The 23,305-nt window shown below is 44.2% G+C and overlaps 1 protein-coding gene across 3 annotated transcripts in view; it reads left to right on the top strand.

The window, feature by feature from the left end:
• The window catches only part of DDX6 (DEAD-box helicase 6), a 322,102-nt gene that overhangs the window by 113,264 nt on the left and 185,533 nt on the right, over positions 1–23,305 (top strand). For all 3 annotated transcript variants that reach the window (XM_069224790.1, XM_069224788.1, XM_069224789.1), the window contains exons 4-6: positions 919–1,023; positions 1,956–2,085; positions 10,104–10,250. In XM_069224790.1, coding sequence (XP_069080891.1) covers positions 919–1,023; positions 1,956–2,085; positions 10,104–10,250 — 382 coding nt within the window. The remainder of the gene's footprint in view (positions 1–918; positions 1,024–1,955; positions 2,086–10,103; positions 10,251–23,305) is intronic.

The raw sequence follows: 23,305 nt of genomic DNA, 5'->3' as shown, positions 1-23,305 counted from the left end.
GACCACACTACCACAAAATAGGGTCTGCCCGGCACCTCCCAGTTGTTGTCCAGACTGTTTAAGGGTCCTTCTTGGGGCGGAGGAGGCCTGTTGTGCGCGCCTCTTCCCCAGGCGCAGAAGAGGTAGTGTATCAGGCGCGAATTCAGTAGAGCAGAGCCCCAGAGTTGAATCAGTCGCGCGATCTAGCAGCCACTCACCGTCTCTGGGGGGGGGGGGGGGGGGGGGAACGACCCCGACCCCGACTCCACGGTTGGTCGCAGTTCAGATTGCCCTGTTTCTTTGATGCGGGCAGCGCCCGGTCGACTGAGCGCGGCGAGGAAGGCCGCCTCGGGCGTCCCGATGCCCGGTCTTGCTCCGACAACTTTAAGCAGCTCCTTCGCTGCTCCGCTCGCCGCAGTCCCCACCCTAGTGCCTCCGCATCTGGGGGAGATGTTCTTCGACCCCACCGCGGGTCTAGGAGTCTTCTATCAGGATTTTTATTTTAGGCCGGGGACGGAGCTGCAAACTATGCGTTCGACCCGGTCGCCATCTTCGACACGCCCCCCCTTGTTTCTCTGGTTGTAATGCAGATTGGTAATCGTTATTGATATAAAATAGAAATGAGAAGGTATTAACTGCTGCAGAGTTGAACAGAATCAGACTGCTTGATTCTGCTGGGGCAAATAGATAATAGGCATTTCACTGCTGCTAGAGTTGCTAGATAATGAATTGGAGAATGTCAAACTGCTTCTTGCTAGTAGTGTAACCATTACTTCATTTGCAAACTATGACCAAGTATCTGCACTCAAGCTAAATAACCGTGCTGTAAGAGATTACCCAAATGCTATGCTTGCCACTTCTAGAAAGTGGCAGGCACTTGGAGACTTCTGAAGATGAGCCATGTGTAACCATGCATTTTTTTTTCTCATACCTGCACAGGACGTCACCTCCACCAAAGGCAATGAATTTGAAGATTACTGTTTAAAGCGGGAGTTGCTAATGGGAATATTTGAAATGGGCTGGGAGAAACCTTCTCCAATTCAGGTGGGTCTGAAGTGACTGACATTCCTGTAGGGCAGCCCTCATTACTTTCCTGAATTATATTCTGTAAATGAAGGAATGCCTTTCATGTCTAGCTTCCATAATATACCTTCTGTATTAACTTAACCTTTGAAATTATACATACTGCAGGGCATTTGCTTAGTTCTGGTAGGTCACTCATTTTACTGAACTGCAAATCTTAAATAGTGAGTTTAAAAAACAGTATTGCACTTGAAACTTAATGGAATATGGAGGCAGATGAGTATTGTGGGTAAACTAGAGAAGTTAATAGTAATCCTCATTTGACTGGGTAGATTTCAGCAGTTTTCCATTCCAGAAGAACGCTTGTGTTGTGCTCTGATCTAATAATTGATTAATACTCCTCTTTGAAGAACAGGGTGTGATCTTCAACTTGTGCACAAATGTAGGATATTTACTGTGCAATGTCTTCTTTCAAAGAGCTCACCACAGAATCTTAATTTTTCATAAATTCTGATTCTTACTACTTCTGGCATCCTTATGCATAGAGAATTATGAATTCATTAACTGTAGCTGTGATAGCAAACAAGGAATAAAAGCAGCCTTTCCTTACTGTATTTGCAACCATGTGATCTACATAATAGAGATCAAGCTTCAGAAAAAAGTCCAGTTTTTACTCTTGACTTGCACTGTAAAGTGTCCACTGCTTCTGAGTGATCAGTTCTGGAGCTAAAAAAGTGGTCTAGTACATAGTATTTGGCAATCTGACTAGTGTTTGAACACGTGAAATGCATATTTTAGAAGGTGTGGAAGCATAAGGTTTCTAAAACATTGTAAATTGGTTTATGCCTCATTGCAAGTAAACACCCTTATCTGCTTAAAGATCTTTCTGGGAGCATTAGAGTATCATGGGTTGCGCTTCCCACTGACCCTTCTCCTAAATGTTGACTTAACAGGAGGAAAGTATTCCAATTGCGTTGTCTGGGAGAGACATTTTGGCTCGAGCAAAAAACGGAACGGGCAAGAGTGGTGCCTACCTCATTCCCTTACTTGAACGAATTGATTTGAAGAAAGACTGGATACAAGGTAAGGTGGCACTTTTTTTGTGCTCGGAATACCCAGTTCTGCTCTAAAATGGTCCCTCGTTCTTGCGGTTGTTACTAGTTTTAGCATTGGTCCAGTTGGTGGCTTTTTTCCCTTTTGTACTTCATCTGGTGTCTCGGTATTTTATGGTTGTATTAGAAAGTGCCCTTTATCTGCGGTGTGCTTGACTACACATGAAGAATTGACTTTCATGGGCGTAGCAGGGAGAACTGATCAGTTTGCAGCATGTGCTGCTGTAGATCACATGCTTCGAACTCTCTTGCAGTCAAGTGTTTAGATTGGACATATGCAATTTTCTTCAGGGTAGGTTTGTTTAAACTCATGTTACCTCCCTCAAAGCCAACCTATAATGCACCACAGCTTAGACTCCACATTAGATTATTTGATTCCCACCTAATTCAGACGCATCTTGGCAGAGCTCTGGCAGTCACACTGAAGAATTCCACTCATCTTGCATTGAAATTTGATTCTTACCTGCAACATATTGTGACCAGCAACCTCTTTGGAACAGAGCCAGACTGAAGATATTTGAGCTAGGTTGTATGAGAATGACTTACAGGCGTGGCATTGGGGAGGGTTATGGAGAATAACCTTTACAAATCTGTCCTTACAGCTTCCCAACTGATCCTTTGGTGTTTGTAACCTGTTATGAGGTACCACGAGGAATTCTTCTATTAGGCCTTTAAAACCACAAAACCACCTGTTCTCAAATATTCACATGCTTGAATCTCTTTTGTCAGGCGGAGAGTCGCTGGTACATTAAAATAGAAGTATACAGTGTGTACAACATAGAGTATATAATGTTAAATGGCCATAGGTCTGAAACCTAGTAGGTTTAGTAACACAGCCACCTTATTTGTAGGAACCCAAACTTCAGCCAGTGAGGTGGAAGCACTGCTATTCCCCCTAGAAGGCCGCAATAGCATTTCTACTGTGGGTGGCCTGTGAGGGAGTCCCCTATCAGGTCGTCTTACTTTCAGTGAACCTGAATTTGTACTATTTGTCGGCCTTGGATTTGAACCAGCCCTTTCTTCAGCTCTACTGTATGTATTTTGGGCAGATTTTTTGAATTTCATGTTTGAACCAGGGAGATCTTTTGGTCTAACCAGCAACTGTTGCCATGGTTGACAAAGACCTCTTTATAAAACCTGTTTATTTTGTGGCAGCAAGAACATTTACACACTTTCTCCACTAAGACTTTCAAGGCTTGAGAAAGGAGATTGGAATTACTGTTTATGAATAAAGAGAAAATGCTCACTCTTCAGGAGACTATTTCTTGAAAAGTGCCCCCGCTACCTCCTCAAAGCACTTCCATGAAGGAGACTTTTACAGTTTCCTGAGCATGATGTATTAGGTACAGTACTTGCAGCCATCTCCTCTGCTGAAAAACCAGAGTCTAAGCGCTACAGAGACTCACCTGGGCAAAAGTCTTCAAAGGGAACCTCCTCGACAATGGGACTGTATGTCCGACTAACTCCATCCAGGGCGGTGAGGAGACAGTCAACGAAAAGCAGGTCTGCGGGAAGACGGGGTCCTCACAAGTACGAACCGATGATAGAAGAAAACCTGACTCACAGGTAGTTTCTCCTTTTCCTCCGGGTCCTTGGAAGTTTGGGGGTTATGGAGTTCCCTTTTTGCTCCTTCATGGAAGAGTATAACATCGGACAAGTGTTGCAAATTGTCCAGCCGGGGCCACACTTTGGAGTTGATTCAGAGAGCCCCACTTTGTCCACCAAAAATGGAACATCTTCATTTGAAGGAGCTGCAAATGGAAATGTTTATGCTGATTTCCAAAGGAGCCATAGAAATTGTCCCCAAATCCCAAAGGAATCGAGGCATTTTATTCCAGGTTCTTCCTAATAAGACAGGTCTGTGCAAGCTGAAATTAGTTCTCAGATCTGAACAACTTTCTGAAGAAAGTAATTTCAGATGCTTACCCGGCAAGAAGTTTTCCTGATGATGCCGGATGGTTTTCTTGACCTTCAGGATAGTTACTTCCACATTACCATTCATCAAACACTAAGTACCTCCTGATTCTCATTAGATGGTCAGCACTACTGGTTCAAGGAGCTCCCTTTTGGGCTCAAATCAGCTGCAAAGACATTCACCAAATGTCTCTCCAGTTGCTGCTTTTCTTGGGAGGTGGTCACCAGATGTTTGCATACCTGGATGACTGGTTAGTCAAAACCCATTAGATGAAAAGCAAAAGCTTCCACAGATACATGCATCAATCTAGTTTGGAGATTAGGTCTTACTTTGAACAGGGAAAAATCATTGTTGGTTCCTCCAAGATCCAATAACTGGGAGCAATGCTTGATGCTAATGAAAGACTTTACATCAGCAGGAAGGATGAGAAAGTTAGACCATGTTAAAGACTATTGCTGGGAAGCAGTCAAAATGGGGGTAGTGTTAGTCCCTGATGGATATGATGGCAACATGTATAGGTTGCATTCTGTTATGCAGGCTTTGTACAACCTCTATTCTGCAGGAGCTGTCTTTGCAATGGGAATGGGTGGAAGGCTCATGAGAAGATATGGTTCACGTCACAAGTTGCTTGAAACAAACTCTGGTCTAGTGGAGAATTCCAGAAAGGTCAAAGGCTGGTCTTTTCTGTCAAAGGAAAGGTTCTTACTGTGATGTGTTCATGGACAGATGGGAGGCCCAACTGCAAGAGCTCAAGCCTTTGGTCAGATGCTAAGGAAAAAGCTCCACGTTGGGGGTGTTGTAAACCTAGTCTTGTGGTGCAAAGTTCCAAGCATTCCTCGCCAGATTGGCTGGTCAGCTGGTCCTAATCAGAACAGACAACACAACATCAATCTTCTATGTAACCAAGCAGGTAGGACGCTGTCCAAGATCTTTTAGAAGCTCTCCTGTGGAAGTGGGCCATTTATCACAGGATAGACCTAGTTGTGTAAGATCAGCCAGAAAGACCAGCAACACAATGATGGATGGAGTGCAGAAACTTTGCAAACACTCACCCAAACCCTGGTCACAGAGGTGGGTTGAATCCATTGTTCTTTGGCTCACCAAGCCACCCCAGTTTGGAGCAAACTATGCAGATCAGTCTTGAACCTGTTCTCAATGGGAACAGTTCAGCCTGAATGGCCAGGTCAGGTCCTCCATGGTGGAAACAAGCATCCTGGGACCAGTTTCAGGGTACCACCCCTCAGCCAGGCTAGCTTGATCAGATGATCAGACAGATGCTCGCAGCTGGCAAATGGATTGTCACAAGTGGGGGAAATTGGAACAGACACAGGTGGATTCAATTTTCAATCTGCTGTCACCCCAATATCATCTGCTTGCCTCTGTGAACAACAAGAAATGCCCATGCGTTGCAAGCAGGTTCTGGCATCGAGACGATGGGCAATGCTCATTTGAGCAGTTGGCCCTAGATATTTGCCTACGCCTTTCCTCCAGTCCTCAGTGTTGAAGGCAAAGGTAGACCACTACACTCTGGTCCTCCTTGCTCCAGCATGGCCAGTATTGGTACAGCAAGCTACTGCAGTTGGCAGCACATCAAAGTATTCCTTTAAAGGTGCATTCCAGGATGTTGTCCAGACATCAAGGAGAGAATCTTCATCACAATCCCAGCTCGCTGAGCTTGACTGGATGGTACCGGACCACCTAGATTGTGGCTATCTGGATCTTTCGCTGGAGTGTAAACAGATTCTGGCGCAGGCACAAGTTCCAGCGACCAGTAAGACCCTCGCTACTAAGTGGGAGCCTTTCTGTGTCTGGTGCAGAAACAATGGTCATTATCCGATCCTGCTGTATTTAAGTTTGGCCAAAAATGGACTTGAAGATTCTTCAGGGTCCATCTGGCTGCAATCTACAGTCTTCTCAAAGGATCATTAAAGTTTAGAAAGGTTTCTTGAGAACTTTTCCACCTCTTCAACGTCCTGTCCATGGGAACTTAATGCAGTCCTGTCAGCTGATGTCACCTCCTCCTGAGCTTGTACATAGAGTAGACTTGGTTTGTTTCATGGAAGATGTCACTACTCTTTGCTTCCACATCTTCTAGGAGAGGGAGAGATTCAGGCATTCATCATAACTTTTTCTCTCCTTCACTAAAGATAAGGTGATACTCAGAACCAACCCTAAATTACTAAGGTGCATGACTTTCAGTTGAATGAGCTAATCCTTCTTAGATCCTTCTTTCCCAACCCATCCTCACCAGCAGAAAGATCATTAGATTCTTTAGACATGTGTAGATGTATTAAATTCTAGATGGACAAGACAAAGAACAAACTGGCATCAGAGCAACTGCATTATTTGCCTAACCACAAAGGGCAAGCCCTATCTAAACTGTGTTGCTTGTTGTCTCAGCCTGTATTACTTTGTCATGCCAAAGCCAAGCGTCCTCTCCAGGAAAGAGTGAGCACATTCCACCAGGTGCATGGCTTCGACTGCAGCACTCTATGCTGAGGTACCCTTGGAAGACCTCTGCCGTGCAGGCACCTGGAGAAGCAGGCATACATTTGTGAAGCATTACTGCCTAGTTGTGGACGCAGAAGCTGACAACCGTGGGAAAGGTGGCCCTGAGAAACCCCTTTCATTAAAGCGGAGCCTGCTTCCTGCAGAAATTACTTAACTTTAGCTCCAGTTCGCCAACATTGGTATATTGTATATATTCACATGCGATCCTCCCCGGTCAGTCTCATTGTATTGTTATCACACTTGTGCTTTGTAATCTGAGCTATGGTGGAATCTAAAGGGAGTAGCAGTGCTTAAGCTGCCACCTCATTGGCTGAAGCTAGAGTTTCTTCAAACAAAGAGGATGTGTTAATACACACTTTCAGGCCCATTTCCATTCTATATTTTTCACTGTTGTATATTTTTGCACTGTGTACTATTTTAATTTACTGGTGACCCCAGCCTAATAACTGGGATTAATTCAAGCATGTGAATACATACGATTCCAATGTTGGAGAACTGGAGTTACAGGCAAGTAACTCATTTCTGCTTAATGGAAACAGTTAGCTAGCTTAGAGAATCTAGTGCCAAGGTTCTTCATACCTTCTATGGCCAGCGTTGAATGTTGAGGCTACACACTGAGACTGGCAGAGGCCCATATGTATTCTGGGGGCTTTGGTGGAGCAGAGTCCAGAGTATGTTCCTCCTTCTAACTGACTTCTGAGACTCCCAAAAACACTGAAAAGGCCTTGACAACCCACAACAACCACTGATCCAGAGCCAGCTGTGTAAAGATAATCCTTAGCCCCAGGTAAAAAAACCTTGCAAATGACATGGAGCCTTGAAGTTGAGACTTGGTTTCTACACGAAGTCCCAGTGGCCTGCTTCAAAGCAAAAGTAGCCTCAAATCTACCCTGAAACCAGTCTTGGGGTTGGCAGAGGTATTGGACCCCTCTAGTGCGTCATTGTAATCATCCTGACCTCTGGAAAAATCTACATAGACCTATTCACCAGGTGCATCGGAGCTCCAGCCCCATACCAATAAAAAAGATGCTGTACAGTTGAGGACATCTTTGAGAAGATGTTGGCATGTCTACAATGTAGGCTCCCTGCCCTTAGAACCTTCCTCTCAAGTTCGGCCCTTCAGATGACACCCATAATATGAAGGAATCCAGCATGCAGTGGACCATCACATAGTCCCACCATGTTGTGGAGTCAGGGGAGTACTTTCTCATTGAAACGCCCTCAACATAGTGCTTAGTTCACTTCCTTCCCATTCTGAAAAGCATGCTAAAATACTTGACTGATAGCTTTAAGGGCTCTATCAATAATAATGTGGTCACAGCAAGAGTACAAAGTACAGTGTACTTAATACTTTCTTATGAATTAAGGGACATGTTCCACCGGACACTTAGTGCATATGGCCTGAAATATGTTGCATAGACCACCCCCTATGCCTGACAGAACAAGTGCAGTACTGGTGCTCCTGTCAAAGGGATAGCTATGAGTGCAGTTACTCAGTGACCACCAATTCATAGGGCTACTACTGTAATAGGACACTGATCTGTGGGTGGAGATGAAGCTCCTGGTAAAACATGTTCTAGATGCTTCCTGGAAAGTAGGAAGGAGCTCGTCCTGAAGGTAACGGTCCGTCATATCAAATGGCAGCTTTGGACATGCCATGAACACAAACTGTTTAGGATGAAACTAACACCAATGTTGTCCTATGGAATGCTGGCTTAGACTCTGGATTCCAGTCAGAAGTTGGGCACCACCTTTATAGTGTACCCATTGACACTTAAAAAAATAAATAATAATGCTTTCCACTGTGGGATTAAATTATCGCCTCAAAGTACTACTCCTTGGGGTGACAACAGCCCCACTGGTTTTCACAAAATGTCCAGTAGTGGTAGCACCACACCTTTGCTTCAGTGCTATTCTTGCCTTTCCATCATTCAACTACTATCTGGTAAAGAACAGAATCAGAGCAATGCCTTGCTTACACTCGACAAGCAGGCTCTCCTAAGGAAATGAGGGTTCAGTCAATGCCAAAGAATCTCACTTCACCACAACCATCAATTTGCATTGTAAAATGTGATCTGCAAGATTTAAAATTGCAGAAACATTTAAATCCAAACCAAAAAGGCTGGAACACCCCTTACCCACTCACATAAAAACAAAAACTCAATTTGTTGTGGTAAAGGGCCTTGTATATTTTAGGAGCCAAGAGCCCTCCTTTGTAATGTTTACCATTCAAAATCCTTTACAAAGACAAAGCAACTTTGTAGCTTTTGGCAAATTTCACTTGGGGAAATCTGTTTCTAAAGAGGGTCTTGCTAGATGGGTTAATTGTGTTCACGTTTGTTAGGGAAATGCACACTACATTCCATGCCCAGAGTTTCCACTTAAGAAAATTTAAGCCTCTTTGGCTTTCCTAGGTAATATCCCACTTCCAGACACATGTAAGCACATAGCATCAACTTGTTCACTAAACATTGTGTGGACATTGGGCAAAATCTTAACTTTGTTTCAAACCGCTTCTGCTAGCCACTTTTAGGAAGGGCACTACTTATCAGTCTATACAAAGCGTGTGATCCACAGCAACACTTGTTTCAAACGTTACTTACCTTACAGTCTGCATGTCGTTATTTAAATTAAAATGCCATGTTACCTCCATGCATGTGAGCCCTTGGTGTGACCTGTTTAACACTAATTCTTAAATACATTTAATGTTAACCTAGTATCCATAGAATGACCTGCTTTGCATCACTTCATCTTAATGAGGGGGAAATCGAAGGTGGAGAGTGCGTTGTGGGTTTCAGAGTGATCACAAGTCTCTTCAACCTTTGCACCCAACAGTAGATGAAAGTGAAATGTATGATGTGCAGAACAAGCTGCAAGCAGATTTAGGATTAAGTAACCTTTTCCTTAATCCGAGGTGTATGATTTTGGGGGTGGGGGAAGCAGTATGGTTGTTTGCTGTTATAGGGACTCTTGGAAGTATTTTGATGGTATCTGTAGTTTAAGGGATTGCAGACTAATATGGGCGCAGTTCTTGAGCATTCCCGAAAGTCATTGCAAAACCTTTGAATGCTTGGTCCTTCATTCTCTTTACTTGTATGCAATTTGTTTTGTCCCTGGCACCACGTGTACCACCAGAGGTGCTTAGAAGGATGTCTGTTTTTTTTAGGGGTGTGGCTTTATGGTAGTATGGAGTTGTGCGACGCCATGGTGGGTGAAGGCTATTAACGAGTATAGTGGATGTTTCAAGCTTAGTAATATCACAAATTGTCCTTCATGTTAAAGGAAAATCTATATTAAGCCTGGTAATTGCTAATGGATAAATCCTTGTCTTGGTTTCTTTTAAGCTTCTTAGTATTATCTTGCTTGGTGAGCCGTAGCCACATTCTTAGCCTGTGTAAGGTGTTCATTTGACCTACAGATTGACGAGGTGCATTAGCAGTGCTCCATATGTAGTGCTTTTATCCACCATGAGTACTGCACCATGTTCACTCAAGTGATTTATTAAGGTAGAGAGGGGTGGGGGAAGAATGTTAACTTTTTTTAAATGCCTTTTCTTTTTTTAGCAATGGTGATTGTACCTACCCGAGAACTTGCCCTACAGGTCAGCCAGATCTGCATTCAGGTCAGCAAGCACATGGGTGGAGTTAAGGTGATGGCAACCACAGGCGGAACCAACCTGCGTGATGACATCATGAGGCTTGATGATACAGGTAAGGCTTTGCCTGTAAAAAAAAAAAAAATACTTTTTTGCCAACCCTTGTTGCATGTTTCTTAAGGCACAATGAAACAGCAGGCTCCTAGTATGGTGGAGTTATTCTAAGCTACAACAGTGTTCATACAGATCTAAAAGATGCTAACTTGACATTGAATGTCCATAAAAAGTCCCTGCACCCAAAGTATACCTTCTTTGAGTTAATACCATGTGATGTCCTCTAGTGCCTCAGTCTATCCGATTTTTGGATCCATCACTTTGAGCATGATGGAAGTAGTGGCCAACTAATCAGTGTCACCGTGTCTACTTGGTGTTGAGTTTTTACCAGCAGATAATGGAACCTTCTAATTCATAACTAGTATCTCTGTGGACCTAGAACACTGAACGACCGATCTTAAAGCAAGGATTCCTGACTGGTAAAATGGGATTCAAGTCCTGACCAGGCGGTTTTGAGTAGCCCCACCTTACCTGTCAGAATATTAAAGGGTATTTGTTGGGACCAATCATGGAGCAATCCATGGTGGTGGGGGTATGGTGTCAAACAACTACCTGTGGATTCCGTGCCTTATGAATTCACCCATGCACCAGCATCTGATGGAAAATCTTCTTCCCAGCTATCCATGTCAACTAGGGCATCACAATTGCACGGCTCCATGCAGCTGTCTGACGTCACCGTGCCAATAAGAGGTCCTGGGCGTGCTGACATCAGTTCCCTTTTTTCCATGCCTTCAATGCTAACTGTTTTCTCCTAGCTCTCGCTGCTGTCGGAGGTGTTGTATCTTGTTGGTAGTTTCTATCTGGTTTCTAGTTACAATGTCTCCTAGGAAGTCTGAACTCAAGCCATGTCGAGAGTGCGGGGGTCGCATGTCCGTTATTGACCCACATGACGATTGCCTTTGGTGTCTGGTCTCTGAGCATGATGTCGAGTGTCTCCTGCCAGAGCATGAATCCTAAGGCTCTGAAGAAAAGAGGCCAAACTTTTTTTGCCAAGGCAAACAAGGGGCATAAGAGCCATCGTAGATCCTCTTCCCATGCTTCTTCAAAGACAAATAGCGTCATCATGACTCTTGACGTCGTTCGGCTCTGAGCCAGTCAAGATCAAGGTCTCGATCTCAACTGCGCTGTGGCACGTGGGAGGTGAGTGACTCCACCTCAGAGCCCTGAGGCTTCTCCGGCGCCATCAGTCTTCGAGGTAGTGTCACCTCCAGACAGTCCTCGATTTTAACCTGCTGCTCATGATTCCCATGTTCAGCAAGCACAGGTGAAACATGGAGATCAGCGGGATCCTGCCTTCCTGGCTCTGGGAATGGATCAGTGGCATTTTTGAATGCCATGTTGTAAGGAAATGCCTCCTTGGCATGGTTACCCCCTGACTTTTTGCCTTTGCTGATGCTATGTTTTGAATTGAAAGTGTGCTGAGGCCTGCTAACCAGGCCCCAGCACCAGTGTTCTTTCCCTAACCTGTACTTTTGATTCCACAATTGGCACACCCTGGCATCCAGATAAGTCCCTTGTAAGTGGTACCCCTGGTACCAAGGGCCCTGATACCAAGGAAGGTCTCGAAGGGCTGCAGCATGTCTTATGCCACCCTGGAGACCCCTCACTCAGCACAGACACACTGCTTGCCAGCTTGTGTGTGCTGGTGAGAACAAAACGAGTAAGTCGACATGGCACTCCCCTCAGGGTGCCAGGCCAGCCTCTCACTGCCTATGCAGGTATAGATAAGTCACCCCTCTAGTAGGCCTTACAGCCCTAAGGCAGGGTGCACTATACCATAGGTGAGGGCACCAGTGCATGAGCACTGTGCCCCTACAGTGTCTAAGCAATACCTTAGACATTGTAAGTGCAGGGTAGCCATAAGAGTATATGGTCTGGGAGTCTGTTTTACACGAACTCCACAGCACCATAATGGCTACACTGAAAACTGGGAATTTTGGTATCAAACTTCTCAGCACAATAACTGCACACTGATGCCAGTGTACATTTTATTGTAAACTACACCCCAGAGGGCACCTTAGAGGTGCCCCCTGAAACTTAACCGACTATCTGTGTAGGCTGACTGGTTCCAGCAGCCTGCCACACTAGAGACCTGTTGCTGGCCCCATGGGGAGAGTGCCTTTGTCACTCTGAGGCCAGTAACAAAGCCTGCACTGGGTGGAGATGCTAACACCTCCCCCAGGCAGGAGCTGTAACACCTGGCGGTGAGCCTCAAAGGCTCACCCCTTTGTCACAGCACCGCAGGACACTCCAGCTAGTGGAGTTGCCCGCCCCCTCCGGCCACGGCCCCCACTTTTGGCGGCAAGGCCGGAGGAAACAAAGAAAACAACAAGGAGTCGTCACTGGCCAGTCAGGACAGCCCCTAAGGTGTCCTGAGCTGACTCTAACTTTTAGAAATCCTCCATCTTGCAGATGGAGGATTCCCCCAATAGGATTAGGGATGTGACCCCCTCCCCTTGGGAGGAGGCACAGAGAGGGTGTACCCACCCTCAGGTCTAGTAGCCATTGGCTACTAACCCCCCAGACCTAAACACGCCCTTAAATTTAGTATTTAAGGGCTCCCCTGAACCTAAGAATTTAGATTCCTGAAACTACAAGAAGAAGACTGCTGAGCTGAAAAACCCCTGCAGAGGAAGAACAGAAGACACCAACTGCTTTGGCCCCAGACTTACCAGCCTGTCTCCTGCCTTCCAAAGAAACCTGTCCAGCGACGCTTTCCAAGGGACCAGCGACCTCTGAATCCTCTGAGGACTGCCCTACTTCAAGAAAGACAAACTACGGAGGACAGCGGCACTGCTCCAAAAGAACTGCAACTTTGTTTCAAGGAGCAGATTTAAAGACCCCTGCAACTCCCCGCAAGAAGCGTGAGACTTGCAACACTGCACCCGGCGACCCCGACTCGACTGGTGGAGAACCAACACCTCAGGGAGGACCCTCCGGCAACTCCGAGACAGTGAGTAACCAAAGTTGTCCCCCCTGAGCCCCCACAGCGACGCCTGCAGAGGGAATCCCGAGGCTCCCCCTGACCGCACCTGCCTGACTCTAAAATCCCAATGGCTGGAAAAGACCCTGCACCCGCAGCCCCCAGCACCTAAAGGAACGGAACTCCTGTGCAGGAGTGACCCCCAGGAGGCCCTCTCCCTTACCCAGGTGGTGGCTACCCCGAGGAGCCCCCCCTTGCCTGCCTGCAACGCTGAAGAGATCCCTTGATCTCTCATTGAAAACCATTGTAAACCCGACGCATGTTTGCACACTGCACCCGGCCGCCCCCGCGCTGCTGAGGGTGTACTTTTTGTGCTGACTTGTGTCCCCCCCCCGTGCCCTACAAAACCCCCCTGGTCTGCCCTCCGAAGACGCGGGTACTTACCTGCTGGCAGACCGGAACCGGGGCACCCCCTTCTCTCCATTGAAGCCTGTGTTTTGGGCACCTCTTTGACCTCTGCACCTGACCGGCCCTGAGCTGCTGATGTGGTGACTTTGGGGTTGCTCTGAACCCCCAACGGTGGGCTACCTTGGACCAAAAACTGAAACCTGTAAGTGACTTACCTGTGAAACCTAACAAAACTTTACCTCCCCCAGGAACTGTGAAAATTGCACTGTCCACTTTTAAAACCGCTTATTGTGTTTTATGTAAAAAGTATACATGCTAATGTAATGATTCAAAGTTCCTAAAGTAATTACCTGCAATACCTTTCAAATGAGATATTACATGTAGAATTTGAACCTGTGGTTCTTAAAATAAACTAAGAAAAGATATTTTTCTATAACAACCTATTGGCCTGGATTTGTCTCTGAGTGTGTTCCTCATTTATTGCCTGTGTATGTACAACAAATGCTTAACACTACTCCTTTGATAAGACTACTGCTCGAACACACTACCACAAAATAGAGCATTAGTATTATCTCTTTTTGCCACTATCTTACCTCTAAGGGGAACCCTTGGACTCTGTGCATACTGTTCCTTACTTTGAAATAGTGCATACAGAGCCAACTTCCTACAAGGGCACAACAAGTGGTAGAAGGACAAAGTATCTCCAATAATCAGATACGGTCATCAATGGACGCAGCAGATACGGCTGCAAGGACAGTAAATACTGCAATAACGATAAGGAGACACGCATGGTTGCGTACGTCAGGATTCAAGCCGGAAATACAACCAGCCGTGCTGAATATGCCCTTTAATGAACAGCAGTTGTTTGGGCCGGAAGTCGACACTGCTATTGGAAAAACTCAAAAAGGATACTGATACCGCAAAAGCCATGGGCGCACTACTCCCCACAAAGCAGAGGCACATTTCGCAAAACACCATTTAGGGGAAGGTTTCAAGGTCAACCTACAGAGGCCACAACCTCACAAGCAAGGCCCACTTATCAAAGCCAATATCAGCGGGGAAGTTTTCGGGGGCAATATAGAGGGGCACAATTCCCCAAAAAATAGAGGGAAGTTCCAAAGCCCCAGAACCCCTCAAAACAAGCAGTGACTTCCAAGTCACACATCCCCAACACATCACCTGTGGGGGGGAGACTAAGCCAATTTTACAAACATTGGGTGGAAATAAGACACTTGGGTGCTGGCAATTATCCAGAATGGTTATTGCATAGAATTTCTAAAATTCCCTCCAAACGTCCCACCGAAAACACACTATGTCAAAACAACATATAGATCTTCTAGGACTAGAAGTTCAGGCATTGCTACTAAAAAGCAATAGAATTAGTACCAAAACACCAAAAAGGAACATGAGTTTACTCTCTGTACTTTCTCATACCCAAAAAAGACAAGAGTCTGAGACCTATATTAGATTTCCGAACATTAAATACCTACATCAAATCGGATCACTTTCACATGGTGACATTACAAGACGTAATCCCACTACTCAAACAACAAGACTACATGACAACACTAGACCTAAAGGATGCATATTTCCATATACCGATACATCCTTCACACAGAAAGTACTTAAGGTTTGTATTCCAAGGGATACATTACCAGTTCAAGGTGTTGCCATTCGGAATAACAACTGCGCCAAGAGTTTTTACAAAGTGCCTCGCAGTCGTAGCTGCACATATCAGAAGGCAGCAAATACATGTGTTCCCGTACCTAGACGATTGGTTAATCAAAACCAACACGCTAGAAAGGTGTTCACAACACACAAAGTATGTCATAGAAACCCTCCACAAACTAGGTTTCTCAATCAACTACACAGTCACACCTTCTGCCGTGTCAAACACAGCAATACTTAGGGGCGACAATCAACACAGCAAAAGGGATTGCCACTCCAAGTCCACAAAGGGTTCAGGCATTTCACAATGTAATACAGGCCATGTATCCAAAACCGAAAATACAAGTCAAAATGGTGATGAAACTCTTAGGCATGATGTCCTCATGCATAGCCATTGTCCCAAACGCAAGGTTGCACATGCAGCCCTTACAACAGTGCCTAGCATCACAGTGGTCACAGGCACAGGGTCAACTTTGAAATCTGGTGTTGGTAGACCGCCAAACATACACCTCGCTTCAATGGTGGAACAGTATAAATTTAAACCAAGGGCGGCCTTTCCAAGACCCAGTGCCACAATATGTAATAACGACAGATGCCTCCATGATAGGGCGGGGAGCACACCTCAATCAATACAGCATCCAAGGACAATGGGACACTCACCAAAAACCGTTTCACATAAATCATTTAGAACTATTGGCAGTATTTCTAGCGCTAAAAGCATTTCATCCCATAATAAGCCTCAAACACATTCTTGTCAAAACAGACAACATGACAACGATGTATTACCTAAACAAACGGGGAGGGACACACTCAACACAGTTGTCTCCTGGCACAGAAAATATGGCATTGGGCGAGTCACAACCACATTCACCTAATAGCACAATTTATTCCAGGAATTCAGAATCAGTTAGCAGACAATCTCTCTCGGGATCACCAACAGATCCACGAATGGGAGATTCACCCCCAAATACTGAATACTTACTTCCAGAGTTGGGGAACACCACAAATAGATCTATTTGCAACAAAAGAAAACGCAAAATGCCAAAACTTCGCATCCAGGTACCCACAAGATCAGTCTCAGGGCAATGCGTTATGGATGAGTTGGTCAGGGATATTTGCTGTCGCTTTTCCCCCTCTCCTTCCATATCTAGTAAACAAGTTGAGTCAAAACAAACTCAAACTCATACTAATAGCGCCAACATGGGCAAGACAACCTTGGTACACAACACTACTAGACCTCTCAGTAGTGCCTCATGTCAAACTACCAAACATACCAGATCTGTTAACGCAACACAAACAGATCAGACACCCAAATCCAGCATTGCTGAATCTAGCAATCTGGCTCCTGAAGTCCTAGAGTTCGGACACTTAGACCGTACACATGAATGTATGGAGGTCATAAAACAAGCTAGGAAACCTACCACTAGACATTGCTATGCAAATAAGGGGAAAAGATTTGTTTATTACTGCTATAATAATCAAATTCAACCCTTACACGCATCTGCCAAAGACATCGTAGGATACTTACTATATCTGCAAAAGTCAAAGCTAGCTTTTTCTTCCATTAAGATACATCTTACAGCAATTTCAGCTTACCTGTAAATTACGCACTCAACTTTATTTAGAATACCAGTCATAAAAGCATTTATGGAAGGTCTAAAGAGAATTATACCACCAAGAACACCACCAGTTCCTTCATGGAACCTCAACATTGTCTTAACACGACTCATGGGTCCACCTTTTGAGCCCATGCACTCTTGTGAAATGCAATACTTAACATGGAAAGTTGCATTTTTAATTGCCATCACATCTTTAAGAAGAGTAAGTGAGATTCAAGCATTTACCATACAAGAACCATTTATTCAAATACACAAGCATAAAGTAGTTCTACGGACAAATCCAAAATTTCTACCAAGTCATATCACCATTCCACTTAAATCAAACAGTAGAATTGCCAGTGTTCTTCCCACAGCCAGACTCTGTCGCTGAAAGAGCACTACATACATTAGATATCAAAAGAGCGTTAATGTACTACATTGACAGAACAAAACTAATTCGAAAAACAAAACAATTATTTATTGCTTTCCAAAAACCTCATACAGGAAATCCAATTTCTAAACAAGGCATTGCTAGATGGATAGTTAAGTGCATTCAAACCTGTTATCTTAAAGCAAACAGAGAACTGCCTATTACACCAAAGGCACACTCAACTAGAAAGAAAGGTGCTACCATGGCCTTTCTAGGAAATATTCCAATGACCGAAATATGTAAGGCAGCTACATGGTCTACGCCTCATACATTTACCAAACACTACTGTGTAGATGTGCTAACGGCACAACAAGCCACAGTAGGCCAAGCAGTACTACGAACATTGTTTCAAACAACTTCAACTCCTACAGGCTGAACCACCGCTTTTGAAGAGATAACTGCTTACTAGACTATGCACAGCATGTGTATCTGCAGCTACACATGCCATCGAACGGAAAATGTCACTTACCCAGTGTACATCTGTTCGTGGCATTAGTCACTGCAGATTCACATGCTCCCACCCGCCTCCCCGAGAGCCTGTAGCCGTTTAGAAGTTGATCTTAAACATCTGTATATTTGTAAATATATTACTTGAAACTACATTATGTACATACTTATTCACTCCATTGCATGGGCACTATTACTAGCATATACAACTCCTACCTCACCCTCTGCGGGGGAAAAACAATCTAAGATGGAGTCGACGCCCATGAGCAATGGAGCCGAAATGGGAGGAGTCCCTCGATCTCGTGACTCAAAAGACTTCTTCTAATAAAAACAACTTGTAACACTCCGAGCCCAACACCAGATGGCGGGATGTGCACTGCATGTGAATCTGCAGCGACAAATGCCACGAACAGATGTACATTGGGTAAGTGACATTTTCCATATATATACACACATACACACATATGCACATACAATACATAATTAGAAACATGGGTAAAAAATACTTAGACAGGTTTAAAGAGTGTGTATTTTATTGTTATGACATAGTAGCAATACATATTTTCCAAAGAAGCTATAAATAAATAGAAATATACATATAATCTGAAAAAATATTTATCCACATATGCAGTTCATAGTTGTTTGAAAAAGGTGGTTATGAAGGAAAGAGTCAACTCCTGAGTAGTTTTCTGAAGACAAGAAAGTTATCTGTGGCTCTTATAGTTTGGGGTAATGAATTCCATAGTTTGGCTGCTTGGACGGAGAAGGATGTACCACCTATAGTCTTTTTCTTGTATGGTGGTGGTCTAAGGTGGGGTGCCAGTCTTGAGCGGAGGGTTCTTTGTTGGATGTATTTGGTCCTTTTCTTTCTGATAAAAAGTGGTCCTGTTCCATGTATAGCTTTGTGGGTGATACAAAGCAGCTTGAAAGTGCATCTTCTGGCAACGGGTAACCAGTGTAGTGCTCTCAAGGCAGGGGAGATGTGGGCTTGCGGCTTTACATGTAATAGTTGCCTGGCTGCAGAATTCTGGATACGTTGTTTTTTCATAACAGATAGAGATGATCCATGGTAGAGGCTACTGACATAATCCAGTTTGGATAGTACATGCGACATAGTAGCTTGCACCTTGTGTGGAAATTCGAGGTGGGGGAAAGATGCGTCGTAAAGTCTTCAAGGTGATGAAGCTTGTTCGTGCTAATTTGTCCACTTTGGCATTCATAGTTAACTTGGAATCCATAGTTATTCCTAGGTTTTTAACTTCCTTGGATAATAGAGGAGGTGGTCCGGGATAGTCAGGCCAGACGCACAGAGGGTCATTTTTCCAGTCACCACATATGGTTTTTCTGTTTTGGAGGTATTTAGTTTGAGATGGCTCCAGGTCATCCACTGATCAACGGCTCTGAGGCAACTGAAGATTTGCGAGTTTTCAATGTTTTTGGGGCATTCTAATTTAAGTAGTATTTGTCTCATCTGCATAGTTGTAGCATGTGAGATGGAAATCATTTATCAGTTCTGGTAAAGATATCATGTAGATGTTGAAAAGCAAAGGTGAGATGATTGACCCTTGGGGGACCCCTGCTTTTGTGAGGTAGGGTTCGGACGAGAAGGGGGGTGAGTGGATGATGTTAGATCTTTTTTGAAGATAGGAAGTAATCCAGTCGAGAGCAATCCCTTGTATGCTGGCTTTGTGGAGTCTTTGAGTTAGGGTGTCATGGTCAACCGTATCAAAGGCAGCTGAGAGGTCCAAGAGAAGTAGTGCCGCAACTCCATTTCGGTCGACTGTTTTTAAGATCATCCCAGATTGCTATGAGCGCCGATTCAGTGCTTCTTCCTGGGCGGAATCCAGTTTGGAAGTCTGAAAGTATAGAATTGTCTTCAATGAATTGTGACATCTGGGCGAATGCTGCTCTTTCTATAAATTTGCCCAGCAAAGGTCCATTTGTGATTGGTCTGTAGTTCTTGGGGTCTTGCGGGTCTAGGTTTGTTTTCTTTAATAAAGGTTGTATGTATGCCTTTTTCAGGTCTACAGGAAAAGTTCCTGAAGTTAGAGTTGATGATTCTTCTCACAGGTGTGGCAGCAGAAGTAGATAGAAATAACAAAGGAATATCAACATAAACCTTATACATACAATAAAGCCAGTAGGTCTGGCACTGACAGCTACCCTTTTAGCTTTGTTTAGTTTAGTAATGGTGTTTGTGGAACTTTAGTTTTGGGGAAGTGCAGGGCCCTCCACAATATTAACACAAACAGTGGTTAAAAGCAAAAACATTATTGATCTCAATAAGCGCACCTTACCACATTAGTGTACAGCAGTGAAAGGACCTACTGTGTGTGCAGTTCTACTCTGAGAAAGAGTAGAATGCTGTCACTCACAGTGATGTTAACAAATGATTCAAGTGGGCTGACGCTCTGCTCCATGCTGTATGCTATCATGGGTGCAAGAAAATTGTGAATGATGCAACAAGAGACTAATGGATGAAGAGGTAGAGCTGACAACACACCAGTTTAAGCATAGTATAAATATATATTTTAGTAAAATGAAATGCCTTGGCTAATGCCAGATCTATAAACCAAGTAGTTCCTGACAAAAACTAAAGGAAGCTACCAACTGTTCCAAAATGCTCTTCTGCATAATACACTGTCTGAAACCCACCACAACTTTAAAAGTCCCTATAAAAAATAAAAAACAAATCACAGCTCACAGAAGTCTTAACAATATTGGTATCCTTTTTACCCACAACAAAAATCTCAAAAAAACATAAGTCACTTTTGTCAACAAACTCTAAATCTAAGACATCATACAAAATCTCCACTTTCAACCTATTTTTCTTACACTAAAGACACAATGACTGTATCACTACTTTAAAAAAAAAAAACGCAGACAAAGCAGATCTTCTCTAATACTCTGGATATTCAACGGTTCACTTGATAAAACTCAATTTATCAAGACGCCAAGCACAAACCTCACTGGACTTGAAATCCTCAGATCAGTCTCTGACAACCATACTTTAGCAAAGCCATCAACAAAGCTCCCGCTTGACAAAAACTAAAACACATTTCCATGAATACCCTATTTAATCACTACCAATCTGGATTGTGTTCAAATACATTATAACAGTTACAACGCAGATAATAGTAATACCTTGTATATGCTTGACTATGATGACATCTGCGTCTTGGTACTTCGAGCTTTCAGTAGCGTTTAACATCCTACATCACCACTCACTGTATTACATTATGGAAGTAAAAGGAACTGTGCTAAATGGTTTATCATTCCTTTCCTCAAGAGCCCAATTTTTAAAACTGGATTCTTTTGAATCAGGCACCCTGTAAAATTGGAATCTCACAAGGTTCAATCATTTTCCCCTATTAAACTTACCTCAATACTTCAAGAAAGATCCATCCACCTACGCCAATGATGCCCAGTGGTGTTTGTGTATGTTGGACCCCTCTAGTATCAAGCTTACAAATCTTATTATAGAAACTCAAAGAATAGATGTATTCTCCCCTCTAAAAATTAATCCTACAAGTACTGAATTTATTCTACTCCAGTACAAAAATGGCTTACTCATAACATCCCTTGGCATTTCCTCTTTAGTTCCACACATGAAGTCTCTTGGCTTTTTAATACACAAACGCCTAACAAACCTAGTCTGACTCCTTTTTACTCTATCTACCTAGGAGACTAAAGCCTTTAAACCCTCACTCAGACTTCAGAAATGTGGCAGTGTCACTCATTCCCAACCCTTTAGACAGAGGAAATGCAGTCCTAGCTAAAACCTCTGCTGTCCCTCTTGAGCTATGCTCCATATTGCCGCCAGACATTACAGGTACCAAATAAAAATCAAACCATATCATACCGGCGCTTCAACTAAATCAATTAGTGAGCACTCGACACATAACAAAGGTCCTATTTTAGACCCTATGTTTACAAAATGCGGAGAGCATGGTAGTCTAGTCCCCTGTACAAACAGTTTGGGCACAGTTTGGACAGACCATTATTTGGTTCCTTTATCCAGTTCCATACCATCAGAAGCTCCACCGAACGTTATTGTGACTTATAAATCCCATCAATGGTCCAAATTAAATGCAGCCTGCTGGGAACAGGCCTTATTACTCAGATCCTCGTCTAACTGAGTTGTTGGAGAGAAATAACGTCTCACTGTTCTACAGTGAGCTAAAAGACTGGGTCAACAAGGCATTAGATTAAGTTGCCCCATCAAAACTAGCAAAAGGGCTAGACCAGTGGATAAGATGAACTGGTTCTCACAGGGAACAAAACAACAACAAAAAAAGTGTAAGGTCAAAGAAAGGCAGTGAAGAAGGGGTTATGATGCGACACTCATTTACAAAGCTATGGTAAAAAAATCAACATGCCATTCAAAGAGCATGGATACATGATTTTGCTAGTAGGATTAGCTCATCTTCTAATTCTTCAAAAGAAATCTACCAGATTGTAATCTTTTTTAAAGCAACCCCCACAGAGGTAGGTCCACCACGCTTGAAAGAGCGCAGTGAATTATTGGCGACCCGCTTCCTTGGGAAAATGAGTAGCAATTGTGATTCACTGGTGTCCAGATTGGAGGACAACCTGGATGGGGAATGTGGCATAAAACCTCTTGGAGTTCCTTCAATTGAACAAAGAGGAGGTTGCAAGTGTGGCAAGATGGGTTACATCAGGCTCGCCATTAGATCCAGCCTCCACAGACATCTTACTGATGACCCATAGAAGTGGGTGGGACTTTTAGCTGGAGAAGGGTGGTAGTCAGTACAGACCTCCCCCTTGATTGTCTCCTTGGAAATGACTACCCAGAGGTTAGTCAGAGCACAAGAGGAACTGGTCCAGTGCCAGTCCTCTCCCAAGGACTCTGAAGGTGCTACCTCTGCAGTAACTGCAAGTAGGCCCCAGAAGGAAAAGAAAACAGTGTAGGAAGGGGGGGACAACCTTTAGCCAAGGTTCCAGCAAGCCAAGGAGATTCTGCTCCAGTAGGGGAGAACTCCACAAGTGGCACTGGTAAAGTCCAACCTGACCCACAAGAAGTCCTGGCTAGTCAGTCAACTGTTAAGCCTGAGAGAAAATGCATCTAGTCACACTACTCGTGGGTATTTCACAGCATTAAGAAACATGATGGTGCTTATCTCACCTGGTTTCTAACACCAAGTTGGGCGGTTGCCATGTATCTGGTGGGCTACTCGCCATGGATTAACAAGGATCAGAATAATAACACAGAAAACGAGGAACACAGACAGCGTGTTCTTGGAAGATGGCAGTAGGTCAGTGGTGTGGAAAAGCCACTAACCTACCTTGGCAAAGGCAGTCCCCCCCCCCCCCCCCCCCCCGACACCCACTGGAAGAGATCAAGGAGTTGCAGAGGAGTGCACGCAGCACAACTGGACAAGGGTCCACACTGCAGGAGAAGCACGCAGAGGGCTGTGCACTCACAGGAAAGAGTGCTGGGGGCTGAGACTACACTGAGCCGGAAGATCCCTTGGAGATGCCAACAAGCCTTAGCTGCAAGAGATGCAGGGGGTATTGTCCTGCGCAAGGTGATTCAAGACACCTGCAATAAATGGGGTCAT

This window comes from Pleurodeles waltl, chromosome 3_1, assembly GCF_031143425.1.
Source record: "Pleurodeles waltl isolate 20211129_DDA chromosome 3_1, aPleWal1.hap1.20221129, whole genome shotgun sequence".
Taxonomy (NCBI): domain Eukaryota; kingdom Metazoa; phylum Chordata; class Amphibia; order Caudata; family Salamandridae; genus Pleurodeles; species Pleurodeles waltl.
Note: the sequence above shows the minus strand (reverse complement) of the source record. Positions and strands in the feature narration are given on the sequence as shown.